Genomic DNA, 13,948 nt, shown 5'->3' on the forward strand with positions numbered 1-13,948 from the left:
CTGTCATGAGCATGGATGAACACACTGTCATATTTCTCATTTCCAATTCATGCTTTTCACAGATTGATTCAGTATTAATTGACTACTGGCAAGAATGGTGGTGGTGCATCAATAACATTTGCGTTTAAAGTAACAATAGTTGTTGAGTGGTAACAGGGGATGTTATTGATTTCCTCAAAGTTACCTCGCCAAAAAAAAGAAAGATCCAACAAGCATTGAGCCAGTTAATAAAAATGTATTTCATACCGGGCTTTACGGTTTTTCAATTACAAGGGCCAGCATTTACAGTAGTATAAACATTTTGTTATTTCCCTTACAGGAGGTGCACAAAATAGAGAAAGTTCCTCACGCAAAGCTGGAGAGATCGTTCATACAGGTATTCAGATACAAATACAGATACAGTATGTTGTGTGTTTTGTAGAATCAGAGCAAATGGAAATAGAGTTAAATATTTCAATCTCTGTTCATCTCATTAAAAGTCCGGATGGATGACCCTCTCCTGTCTGATAGAGGTATGTTACAGGTCACCCACAGACCCCCACCATCAGGCTCTCTGTATTTGGATACACAAGATATATTTACTTGTTTCATTGTATGTTGCTGTCATGAGTTTCTAGTGTTTGAAAAACAAGACCCAATCAAGGCCCTAAATGGATCAAGGTTGATCAGATGGTCTGAACATTAAGCCACAGGGTGATGGGGGAGTTACAGTAGGTCATACAGTATGGCATGTGTCAGTGGGGGCCTGGGTAACACTTTATTTGGATAGTCCATTTGTAGATGCTATACGGATTATCTACAGACTATCAGTAACATTTCAACTAACTATCTACTAACCCTAGCTCTAACCCTAACCTTAACCATTATCCTAACCCTAAACTTAACTCTAACCCTAACCTTACTCTAACCCTTATTCTTAACCTAACCCTAACCCTAACCGTAATCTTAGCAAGGAGTTGCTTATTAACAGATTGTTGATAGTATGACCATCTGTAGACCATCTACTGATGGAAAATCCGGACTATCCAAATAAAGTGTGACTGAGGCCTGCTTATAGGTTTGGCAGCTCTTAATGGAAAAAGTTTAATTTAATAATAAAACCCACTCAAGGTCATCTTGAGGGGGAATCCCTCCTTTCATAGAAGGGAATCCCTAGTACGTAAACAAGAGGACGTCAGAAGTCAAGATGCTCACGTCCTGATAGAGTGCCCCCCTTGCATACCCCCTTTCCCCTCCATGCAGGGTGAAGCTGGTCCTGTTGGTCCATACAGGTTTGGTCTCTCTGGCACCCTGTGTCCTGACTTGGCAGCATTCCAAACAGAGAGGGCGGAGGGGAGAGAGGGTTGGGATATCCCTGGCCCAAGGTGGGCCACATCGATAGGGCTGTTTGTCTGTCACACAGGCCTTATCTCTCTATCCCCTTTGGTGCTGAACGTAGTACAGCGTTTCTTGCCCCGGCGTACTTTCAAATGGGTGTTCCCTCCATTTCTCTCTTTCTCTCTCTCTGCCTCTCCATCAGCCCCAGGTCACTCTATCATTGGGTACGTTTACGTTAGCATCGTGGCGATCAACCTATTTCTACTGCCACAGACTAGGCTGGATCACCTTGGTGCAGGTAAGGGTGTGGCCTCCCAGGCCGGGGGTCCTTTACTGGGGATCTGTCATTGAGGGGGCTTGGGGGTCAGTGGTATTGAGTGGAGTACAGGTGAGAAAAGGTGGGGATTTGAATGAAACATGCGACAGATAACTTTATCTAACTTTCCATGTATCTGAGGTTTATACTAAAATTGTATCATATATGCCTATCAGTGAGAATACATTTTTGGAATGACATAGCTGCAAGTTGGAGTTTGTCTTTCTACAACCCAAGTCTCTCAATAAGTCTGTTGCTAACTAACCGTACAATGACCCAGGTGCTTTTTTTCTTGTTTGTAATTGGTACAAAAATGACTGTAAAATCTAACCAGCATTATGTGTGAGTTGTATGGTACAATTTAAGGTCTGTAGTGTTTGGTTGTGGACCGTGATGTTTCAAATAACAGCTAACATCACACTTCTCTTCATCTAACCAACATTATGTGTGAGTTGTATAGTACAATTTAAGGTCTGTAGTGTTTGGTTGTGGCCCGTGATGTTTCAAATAACAGCTAACGTCACACTTCTCTTCATCAGTTTAATTAGTGATGGTATATGTGAAGAAAGTTGACTTTTTAAAGTTTTCCCGCTCACCTTAATTTAGTGGTCGACGGAGGTTTAAAAAACTCAGGGTCACAAGGTTTGAGAGACTTTGGCGGTAGTGAACAGTGTCTTCTTATCTGTCCATCAGCCTCTGTTGTTCCAATGTTATACACATTTGCATAGTATTTCTAATCAACATTGTTTTATGTGTATTTGGAGCACTACATGTTCATTGTGTAACCAGATATATGAAGACACAATTTTAAGTTAATACACATTAAAATATTCTACTTCTCACTTTACACTTAAAGATTTGTATTGCCTGTCATTGTACCACCAGGCTTTTTTTTCTCTTTACTGTTTTTGGAGTAGAGTAGAACTGTTAAATTACAAGTTACTGTACCAAATAGTTGTTACAGTATGAATTGTAATATTGTAAGTTACTGTAATAGATGACTAGAGCATTAGGGTGTCTGTCTGGCCTGAGGAGGGCGTAAACCAGAGATAAGACTCTGTGAGTCTCCTACTCAAACCACTGCAAGGGCCACACTGTCTCAACGGCTGACTCATGGTTAGGAGCCCAGCTCATAGGGGCTGTGACATGAGCTGGTGGTATCTTGATTAAATGGGCCTCAAAATGTGTCATAAGTGTGTTTATAAGGCTTACTTGTGTAGAGGTTCATATGCCCTGTTGGTTGGGCTTGTGACACATTGTGACCAATTTGGGTTCACTGTGTGTATGAGTAGCCCATGAAAACATGACAAAAACAGTCCATTTAGAGTTGACACCAGATTACCCCAGATAAAGTTTACCCCAGATTAGCCCAGTTAGAGTTTACCCCAGAGTAACCCAGTCAGAGTTTACCACAGATTACCCCAGTCAGAGTTTACCCCAGATTAACCCAATTAGAGTTTACCACAGATTAACCCAGTCAGAGTTTACCCCAGATGACCCCAATTAGAGTTTACCCCAGATGACCCCAATTAGAGTTTACCCCAGAATACCCCAGTCAGAGTTTACCCCAGATTAACCCAGTCAGAGTTTATCCCAGATTACCCCAAATAGAGGTTACCCCAGATTAACCCAGTCAGAGTTTACCCCAGATTACCCCAGTTATAGAACTGATGCAGGGGCAGTTGAGTCTCAGGTATTCCCAGAATTACTCTTCAGGCCCAGGGCCATAAGCCCCTCCCCCTCCCCCAAAATGGTCAAGATAGAGCTGAGAGGTCTAGACTAGAGCAAGGTCTTATTCGATGTCACTGTTGAACCATTGCTTGTGACATTAAAGGGAATCCCCTAATATCCCCCCTCTATATGAGAGCGGGCTGGCATTCCTTAGCTCTTCGGAGACTAAGTCATTGGTATGTTTATATTTATAAGGCCATACTGAGACAGCTCCCTTTTCACCTGTGTACCTACATTGTCCAGCAGAAAAATGACAACTATCGCCTGCGCTCACATGTGCATTGTTGACTGTGCCTTAGGCCCGTACAGAGCTAGAGGAAAAAGGTTCATTGCTTTTTAATTTCTAATTTTATTTAACTAGGCAAGTCAGTTAAGAACAAATTCTTATTTACAATGACGGCCTACCAAAAGGCAAAAGGCCTCCTGCGGGGACGGGGGCCTGGGATAAAATAAAAAAATACAATAGAAATATAGGACAAAACACACATCACAACAAGAGAGACACAACCCTACATAAAGAGAGACCTAAGACAACAACATAACAAGGCAGCAAAACATGACAACACAGCATTGTAGCAACATAACAACAACATGGTAGCAACATAACATGACAACAACATGGTAGCAACACAACATGGTAGCAGTACAAAAACATGGTAGAAACATTATTGGGTAAAGTCAACAGCACAAAGGTCAAGAAGGTAGAAACAACAATACATCACACAAAGCAGCTACAACTGTCTGTAAGAGTGTTCATGATTGAGTCTTTGAATGAAGAGATTGAGATAACGGTCCAGTTTGAGTGTTTCAGCTCGTTCCAGTCGCTAGCTGCAGCGAACTGAGAAGAGGAGCGACCCAGGGATGTGTGTGCTTTGGGGATCTTTAACAGAATGTGGACTGGCAGAACGGGTGTTGTATGTGGAGAATGAGGGCTGCAGTAGATATCTCAGATAGGGGGGAGTGAGGCCTAAGAGGGTTTTATAAATAAGCATCAACTAGTGGGTCTTGCAACGGGTATACAGAGATGACCAGTTTACAGAGGAGTATAGAGTGCAGTGATGTGTCCTATAAGGAGCATTGGTGGCAAATCTGATGGCCGAATGGTAAAGAACATCTAGCCGCTCGAGAGCACCCTTACCTGCCGATCTACAAATTATGTCTCCGTAATCTAGCTTGGGTAGGATGGTCATCTGAATCAGGGTTAGTATGGCAGCTGGGGTGAAAGAGGAGCGATTACGATAGAGGAAACCAAGTCTAGATTTAACTTTAGCCTGCAGCTTTGATATGTGCTGAGAAAAGGACAGTGCACCGTCTAGCCATATTCCCAAGTACTTCTATGAGGTGACTACCTCAAGCTCTAAACCCTCAGAGGTTGTAATCACACCTGTGGGAAGAGGGGCATTCTTCTTACCAAACCACATTACCTTTGTTTTGGAGGTGTTCAGAACAAGGTTAAGGGTAGAGAAAGCTTGTTGGACACTAAGAAAGCTTTGTTGTAGAGCATTTAACACAAAATCTGGGGAGGGTTCTCTGGCCCTTCCATTTGGAACAAGCTTCAACTAGTCCTGGAAATTACAAGAGCTCCTACATTTAAATTTGTTTAAAGCAAGGGTAAACACTATGATATAAAATGAAGTGAGGGGCTGTCAGTGTTTTGACCCTTAGTTGCACGACACTTCCCTAAACCATGTTGTTGCTCAATGTGTACATTTATTTTTTGAAACTGTAGTGTTTTGCTTTTTTGGCCAGGTCTCTCTTGTAAGAGATTGTTCATTTCAATGGTAAAATAAAGGTCAAATGCATGTCTGTATTTCATGTGTCTAATTCTAGTGTGTTTGTGTTTATTAATTTATGTCAATGTGCATTCACATTACAGGGTATGCACAAACGTTACTGAAAGTTTAAGGACAGACGAAGCAAGCACTGACACACTCCAATGGAGAACGATCTGTCTTTTGGAGAGGTGGATAAAACACATTTTTATTGCAATAATGCAGTAAATGGGATGGGGAAATATGAGTTGTCAATTCAAAGTATTTGTAACATTTTATTTACATCTTTTACTTTGACCCCCCCCCTCTCTCTCTCTCTCTGATTCCATCCAGGATGTCATGTCCTATGAGGAGGAGAGTGACTCTGCTTTCCCATCTCCGATCAGACCGTGAGTGCTCTCCCCTCTTAAAAGTTCATTTTTTAAGTCTAATTAGCATTTCCTCATACAAAAAGTCCAACCTGAACAATATTAGAAGGAATTAAATGAATGGGTGAAAGAGTCTAAAACAAGATTTTGTGAATGCAGCTACATCAAGTGGTTGTCTAGATTGTCAGTGAGAGTGATCAGAAGTAGGCCTACTGTAAATGATTATACAACATCACCCCCCACTGGTCTAAACCAGCATGACGTCCTTATCTGAGAAGGCAGGACTGATAATGCAGAGCTTGCCCAAGTCTCTCACTGAAGTCACCAATCTCTGGTAACACAACCAGCGAATGATTCTGAGGCTACAGAATATACAGACGTCATACAGGCTTTTGCTGCCCCTTTTGGCCAGAACACTATACACCAGGAGCTGCAGGTACTTCATGAAAGAAAGGAACACAACCTGGCCTGTTGTCTGTAAGATCTGGTGAGACATGGACAGGTGTTGAGGAGCAGCACACCTGCGTCCCGTGCCCCCCCTCACTAACCTGGTTCTCCCCCCTCCCCCTCCCTCCCCAGGACCCCACCGGGCCACAGTGGCAACTATGACCTGGAGCAGAGCAGGCAGGAAGAGGACAGCGACCAGGCCATCCAGAGCATCGTCATTCACACCGACCCAGAGGGTGAGCACTAAACGCTCATCAACACATTCTCTCTACTCCCCTCTGTATGTCTCTCCTACACAAGTACACCTCCAATGGAGTGCTAGAACTGAACACTACCTCTCTGTATTTCAGCCTATCTGAACCTGAACACCAATGCCAACACCAGAGGAGATGCTCAGGTAAGCCCCATTTGGGGTATAGCTTCAAATAAACGGATACCTAGTATATTGACAAGGAAGTTGCCATTTTGAACCTGAGCATGATGTTGTGTGTGTGTGTCTCAGGCCTATGTAGAGCTGAATGAGCTCATGGGCAGCAGCTGGCAGGAGACTGGCCGCTGGGTGGGCTATGAGGAGAATTTGAACCCAGCAACGGGCAAGTGGGGCCCCTCCCACGTCTCGTACCTCACCTTTAAGAGTCTGATCCAGCTTCGCAAGATCATGAGCACAGGTGACTATCTGAACAAATTCACTGTGTTTATCACCCAATCTATAATAATTTCTTGACATAAGCTGGATAATTTCATGAGGTTATTAGCAAATGAATCTTTTCACAGAGCCACCATATGAAACCGTATTTCCAACAATAGATGGCAGGCAGCAACAGGCCATGTTTGACCTATCCCAAAACTCTGTCTGTGTGTTCAGGTGCGATCATTCTGGACCTGCAGGCCAGCAGTCTGTCTGCTGTGGCTGAGAAGGTTGTGGATGAATTGCAGAGCAAGGGTGAGATCCGTGCCACTGATAGAGATGGCCTGCTGAGGGCTCTACTGCAGAGACGCAGTCAGTCTGAGGGAGCTGGAGCTCGATCCCTGGGAGGAGACATCGAGATGCAGACCTTCTCTGTCACCAAGCAGGTAACACTAGGCTTAGGATCTATATCCCACCGCTAAATCTACATATCATTCCAGCACTTCATGACTTCATTCAACCTCTCTTCCTCTTTCTTTGATAAATCTATCTTTCTCTCCCAATATCTCACCAACTGACCTTCCTCCCTTCGCTTTTCAGAGAGATACAACTGATAGCGTGGAAGCCTCCATTGTCCTCTCAGGTAAGTCGTGTGTGAAAGTGAAATACAACTCACCACCAACTTTTTATATTTATTTTATTTAACTAGGCAAGTCAGTAAAGAACAAATTCTTATTTACAATGGCGGCCTACACCGGCCAAACCCAGACGACGCTGGGCCAATTGTGTGCCGCCCTATGGGACTCCCAATCACGGCCGGTTGTGATACCTCCTGGAATCGAACCAGGGTGTCTGTAGTGACACCTCTAGTACTGAGATACAGTGCCTTAGACCGCTGCGCCACACAGGAGCCCAACTGGATACTCTGCCTGATTTGCCTATTCAACCATTTATTCTAAAGAATATGGAGACTGTAATCTAAGCTCTATGTGTGTGTGTTTGTTCCAGGGGTGATGGACTCCCTGGAGAAGCCTGCCGTGGCCTTCGTCAGGCTGGGGGACTCTGTGGTGATAGAGGGGGCCCTGGAGGCCCCTGTGCCGGTGCGCTTCGTCTTTGTGCTGGTGGGCCCCAGCCAGGGAGGAGTGGATTACCATGAGAGTGGCCGTGCCATGGCTGCCCTTATGGCTGACTGGGTGAGAAAATAGGAGTGGAAAGAGGGATGGGACTTATTAAGGCCAAGGAGCGCAAGGGGAGAGTGGAAGAATGAGGAGATGCTTCATAGTATCTAGATGAATCTTTTCAGTGTTTTACAATAGCTAACCATGCTCTCCCCACGTCTCCGGTCCTACAGGTCTTTAGTCTGGAGGCTTACCTAGCCCAGACTAACAAGGAATTGACCAATGCCATCGCTGATTTCATGGACTGCAGCATCGTCATCCCGCCCACTGAGATCCAGGACGAGCGCATGCTCCAGCCAATCATTGACTTCCAGAAGAAGATGCTGAAGGACAGACTCCGCCCCTCTGACACCCGAATCATATTTGGTGGCGGGGCCAAAGGTCAGTCACACAGACTAACCCTGTAGTTACAACTAATCTAAATCTACATATAACTTGTTAATTCAATTTCCAAATTAGGGATTGTTTACATTTGGCCTACATTTCCTTCTAATATGATTTTCCAAATAAAATTGATGTTTAGAAAATACAGAGATTCTGGAGATTCTAGTCTAAACCCATCCAAAACACTTGCTCTGTCTGTGCTCATTTTGAGTCATTATTTGTTTTGTTTTTGTATCCAGCTGATGAGGCCGATGAGGAGCCAAGAGAAGACCCACTGGCCCGGACAGGCATTCCCTTCGGCGGGATGATAAAGGACATGAAGCGGCGGTACCGCCATTACATCAGTGACTTCACAGACGCCCTTGACCCCCAGGTCCTGGCTGCTGTCATCTTCATCTACTTCGCTGCCCTGTCCCCTGCCATCACCTTCGGAGGCCTGCTGGGTGAGTTCATGTCTGAAGGAGGGACCCACCTAGTATCATAGAGGACAGGAGCACTGACTGACTCTATATAGGATTTGTTGGTAGGCCTACATAACAGCGGTTATAATCATGCCCTTCATCCTCCTGACCTCTGCCTCCAGCCGATAAGACGGAGCACATGATGGGCGTGTCTGAGCTGATGATCTCCACCTGCGTCCAGGGCATCATCTTCGCCTTCATCGCAGCCCAGCCTACATTGGTCATCGGCTTCTCTGGACCACTGCTGGTGTTTGAGGAGGCCTTCTTTGCGGTATGTATCATAGAACTTTCACATAACAGCTCAGTGAGCCCTAGCTCTAACCCCTGATGACAGTATGCTGAGCCATCACTGCTTCATGTCCTCAGGATGTCAATCCTATTAGACATGATTTGCATTGGCTATTATGATAACTAGGAATTTCAAAGTTACAATGCAAGTACATCATTAACATAAACAACTTATTTTTTATAAATCCCATTGTCTAGTTCTGCAAGTCCCAGGAGATTGAGTACATTGTGGGCCGTATCTGGGTAGGCCTGTGGCTGGTGATCATCGTGGTGGTTATCGTGGCCGTGGAGGGCAGCTTCCTGGTCAAATTCATCTCCCGCTTCACGCAGGAGATCTTCTCCATCCTCATCTCCCTCATCTTCATCTACGAGACCTTCAGCAAGCTCGGCAAGGTACCACACATTACTCCACCTCATCTCCTCACATCCATCCATTTAAGTCATTTAGCAGACGCTCTTATCCAGAGCGACTTACAAATTGGTGCATTCACCTTATGATATCCAGTGGAACAGCCACTTTACAATAGTGCATCTAAATCTTTTAAGGGGGGGGGGGGGGGGGGTTAGAAGGATTACTTTATCCTATCCTAGGTATTCCTTAAAGAGGTGGGGTTTCAGGTGTCTCCGGAAGGTGGTGATTGACTCCGCTGTCCTGGCGTCGTGAGGGAGTTTGTTCCACCATTGGGGTGCCAGAGCAGTGAACAGTTTTGACTGGGCTGAGCGGGAACTGTACTTCCTCAGAGGTAGGGAGGCGAGCAGGCCAGAGGTGGATGAACGCAGTGCCCTTGTTTGGGTGTAGGGCCTGATCAGAGCCTGAAGGTACGGAGGTGCCGTTCCCCTCACAGCTCCGTAAGCAAGCACCATGGTCTTGTAGCGGATGCGAGCTTCAACTGGAAGCCAGTGGAGAGAGCGGAGGAGCGGGGTGACGTGAGAGAACTTGGGAAGGTTGAACACCAGACGGGCTGCGGCGTTCTGGATGAGTTGTAGGGGTTTAATGGCACAGGCAGGGAGCCCAGCCAACAGCGAGTTGCAGTAATCCAGGCGGGAGATGACAAGTGCCTGGATTAGGACCTGCGCCGCTTCCTGTGTGAGGCAGGGTCGTACTCTGCAGATGTTGTAGAGCATGAACCTACAGGAACGGGCCACCGCCTTGATGTTAGTTGAGAACGACAGGGTGTTGTCCAGGATCACGCCAAGGTTCTTAGCGCTCTGGGAGGAGGACACAACACATCCCAACATTTACATCCATCCACCATCCTAAGCACTTTTTTATACCTCAACTGTAAATACAGAAATAAAACCTGTCTTTCTCCTTTCCTTCACACCCCTCCTGTCCTCCGCTGCTAATTAATCTACATACCTACTTTTCTTCTCTTGTTATTCAGATCTTCAAAGCTCACCCTCTGGTTCTGAACTATGATCACTTGAACGACACCCTGGAAAACCCTTTCCACCCGGTGGTCAAGGAGCACATAGAGTATCATGATGATGGCAACACGACAGTGCACGAGGTCGTACATGAGAGGGCCTACCCCAACACCGCCCTGCTTTCCATGTGTCTTATGTTCGGGTGTTTCTTCATCGCATACTTCCTCCGTCAGTTCAAAAATGGCCACTTCCTCCCTGGACCGGTAAGAGCTACAGCTGTTTTCAACAGTGATGACAACTGTATGTCTGTGAGCAAAGCGAACTTTTAACAACCTGGTGCTTACACAGTATGTTAGTGCTGAACAGTATTGAAGAGAGATGAATCAGGATAGGGTCTTTTAGGGCTGGAGAGCCCCCTCTGTGTTCTGTGTGTGATAGCCTTCACTTCATATGTTTTCCCTATCACCAGATTCGTCGGATGATTGGAGATTTTGGTGTTCCAATTGCCATTTTCTTCATGATCGCTGTGGATATCACCATTGAGGATGCCTACACTCAGGTTAGTGATTTATAGGTTTGTGTTGTCTTGACTAAAAGGTGATCTCGGTGGATAACATATTACTCTATCCTTAAACTGTTTCATGTAAAAAGGGATATCTAGTAATAGATTAAATACAGCATATGTATTTTGTGTGTCCCCTGGCAGAAACTTGTGGTGCCCAAGGGTCTTATGGTGTCCAACCCCAATGCCAGAGGCTGGTTCATCAACCCCCTGGGAGAGAAGAAGCCTTTCCCTGCCTGGATGATGGGCGCGTGTTGCGTGCCAGCCCTGCTGGTCTTCATCCTCATCTTCCTCGAATCCCAGATCACTACGTTAGTAAAATTGTCTTCATGTCCATAGTCCCTCCACAATCACCAAGCCTCCTAACATTGTTTGACCTATGACCTTTCTAGGCTGATTGTGAGCAAACCAGAGAGGAAGATGGTGAAGGGCTCTGGTTTCCATCTGGACCTGCTCATCCTGGTCACCATGGGTGCCATCGCCTCCCTGTTTGGGGTGCCCTGGCTGAGTGCCGCCACCGTGCGTTCTGTCACCCATGCCAACGCCCTCACTGTCATGAGCAAGGGACCCAAGCCTGAGATCGAGAAGGTGCTGGAGCAAAGGATCAGCGGCATGCTTGTGGCCGCCATGGTCGGTAAGTGCTACCATATAGGCTACTGAGATTTAGCTGATGCAGTCGATCCCGACGAACAGACAGAACACTGGGTGTCTAAAGAAAAGGTAAGCACAGTCCTTTGTTGAGCTCCTAAAAATGTCTGAGAAATGTTTGTTGTTCCTGCTATTCCCAGGTGTGTCCATTCTCTTGGAGCCTATCCTGAAGATGATTCCCATGACGGCTCTGTTTGGAATCTTCCTCTACATGGGTATAACCTCACTCAGTGGGATCCAGATGTGGGACCGAATGCTTCTGCTTATTGTACCCAGGAAATACTATCCTGCTGACGCCTACGCACAAAGGGTATGCTGCCTCTCTCCACCCCCCAATTGTCCTCCTTTCTGTTTCCTCGTTTTATATCATTATTTAATTTATGAAACATACCAGACAATTCCTACACAATAACACACTGTGGCAATCACAACGTAATTATCTGAAAAATCATAAATTACTTTTGCACTTACAAGTTTTACACCATAGTAAATATCAGGAGCGCAACTTTGGTTTTAGAAGTGGGGGGAGACATCATTTTGTATTGAATTTTTATACAATCCGATAAAAACTCCAAACAGCCTACCCGACCACTCGGAGGCAGCCACATGGTCCTAAAGCACACAATTGCCTTGTTTTGTATCACATTCTAAAGATAAAACTGGGGGGGACAAAAATGCTATTTCAGAATGTGCCCGTCCCCAGTGAAAGTTATGCCCCTGGTAAACATAAGTATATATCCAATGTGTTGCCCCTGTCTTAACCCTCCTTCTCTCATCTCCTTACTGCAGGTAACTACTATGAAGATGCACTTGTTCACTCTGATCCAGATGGTGTGTTTGGGAGCTCTCTGGATGGTGAAGATGAGTGCCTTCTCCCTGGCTCTGCCCTTTGTCCTCATCCTCACCATCCCCCTGCGCATGGCCATCACTGGAACACTCTTCACTGACAAGGAAATGAAATGTGTAAGTGGCACACAAATGTTTTAATGTGGTTAACTACAATCACAACACATGCATATGTTTTGGGTAGGAGCCTGGTCCCAGGTCAGTACCTTATGTTGTCATGCCGATGAGTGGTCAGAAGATTTAGCTAAATCACATACACATGAGAACAGTATGGACCTGATGGAATCTGCAGAGAACATTTTCAAAATACCCATTCAGCTGTTGATCAATAGAATGTCAGTATAGCTATTCATTTTCTACATATTGGGTTCAGTTTCATTTCTATTGGAAATGCTATCTTTCAAATCATTTCAGGAGGTCTAGAATATATTCTGCCTCTAATAAATCAGTGTGACTCAACTAAACTGTGTGTGTTTCTCTAATGAGACTGTGTGACCTGTTGTAGCTGGATGCCTCTGACGGCAAGGTGAAGTTCGAAGAGGAGCCAGGAGAGGATATGTACAACGAGTCCCCGTTGCCATGAACACCTGGACACGACCTTTCACTTCTCAACTCGCTGCGAGGATCCAGTAAACTCAAGCAATGCTTTAATAGGGACCGGTGTCTAACACATTTATTAGTATGTGGCATCAAAAAATATTCTTTAGGAAAATGTATTTTTAGCCAACTGTCCTGAAACCTCATTGCAATTGGGTATGTTTGTGTGCCAAGCTAAAATGAAGGTCTCGGGTAAGCATTCAAACATTTTTAATGACAGGTAGCCTAATATTCTATACTATTAATATGACAATTAACATTTATCTCTCAAATACCCAAATAATGCCAAAAATATAATCCCATCAGTATTAGGCAGATAAATAGATAAATGCAATATTATAAGCTTTTCTATGGGACTGTTATTTTAGCTTTGGTTCTGTAGCCTATTTTATACCCTAGTTACATTACTCTCCTTTGTTACAGTTTGGTTTTATGCTACATTGTGTGCTTATTGAATGAAAGTCTTATGTAGATTACCTTTTGTTCTTGCTGTTTTGTTTAGTTGCAAGCTAAAGTGTGAGTATGGAGTTCAAATCATCTTAGTTCTATTGTTGGGTGTCCAGTGGTGTCACTCATTCAGTTCTTATACCTAAATACATATTTACTTCAGGATGTAATGCTTTCGGGATTGCAAAGGTGAGGGATACATATAGGAAAATTATCGATTAATCACTGAATGAATTGTAACAATATAATGATGACGTGGGAGAGAAATGTGTAAATATGACATATGAATCACAGCAAAAAGATCGGACTCTAGGCCTATTGCACCATTTTTTCATTGATCAGGGACAGGTGTAAAGGGACAGCTGTATATTTGGTTTATTGTATGTTGATGTGTGTTTGAATCACTGTACAACTGTTGTTTTGATTTTCACCCAACCAATTAAAGACATTTTAAACCCTTTAATTTCTTAATTTGAGACATTCCATCACTTTATTCATCAATGGTAGGAGGGCTGACAGTGCCGGTCCACAGGAGCACTGAGAAGGGCGCCACTCCAACGCGGTTTAACAAGGCTGTGCGCTCATTGGAA

The 13,948-nt window shown here is 44.7% G+C and overlaps 1 protein-coding gene across 1 annotated transcript; it reads left to right on the top strand.

The window, feature by feature from the left end:
- The first annotated feature begins 1,435 nt into the window (after window positions 1-1,435).
- LOC120041831 (band 3 anion exchange protein-like) lies at window positions 1,436-13,829 on the top strand. Its single transcript, XM_038986687.1, has 20 exons — window positions 1,436-1,615; window positions 5,241-5,327; window positions 5,470-5,525; window positions 6,084-6,187; window positions 6,302-6,348; window positions 6,454-6,619; window positions 6,817-7,025; window positions 7,180-7,222; window positions 7,588-7,772; window positions 7,931-8,138; window positions 8,381-8,584; window positions 8,725-8,873; window positions 9,089-9,283; window positions 10,276-10,521; window positions 10,728-10,817; window positions 10,965-11,131; window positions 11,213-11,454; window positions 11,609-11,778; window positions 12,258-12,431; window positions 12,820-13,829. Exons 2-20 carry the CDS (start codon window positions 5,301-5,303, stop codon window positions 12,895-12,897), a joined length of 2,760 nt encoding a protein of 919 aa, XP_038842615.1. The 5' UTR covers window positions 1,436-1,615; window positions 5,241-5,300; the 3' UTR covers window positions 12,898-13,829.
- Window positions 13,830-13,948: the final 119 nt, after the last annotated feature.

Source organism: Salvelinus namaycush, unplaced genomic scaffold (genome assembly GCF_016432855.1).
Source record: "Salvelinus namaycush isolate Seneca unplaced genomic scaffold, SaNama_1.0 Scaffold551, whole genome shotgun sequence".
NCBI classification, from domain to species: domain Eukaryota; kingdom Metazoa; phylum Chordata; class Actinopteri; order Salmoniformes; family Salmonidae; genus Salvelinus; species Salvelinus namaycush.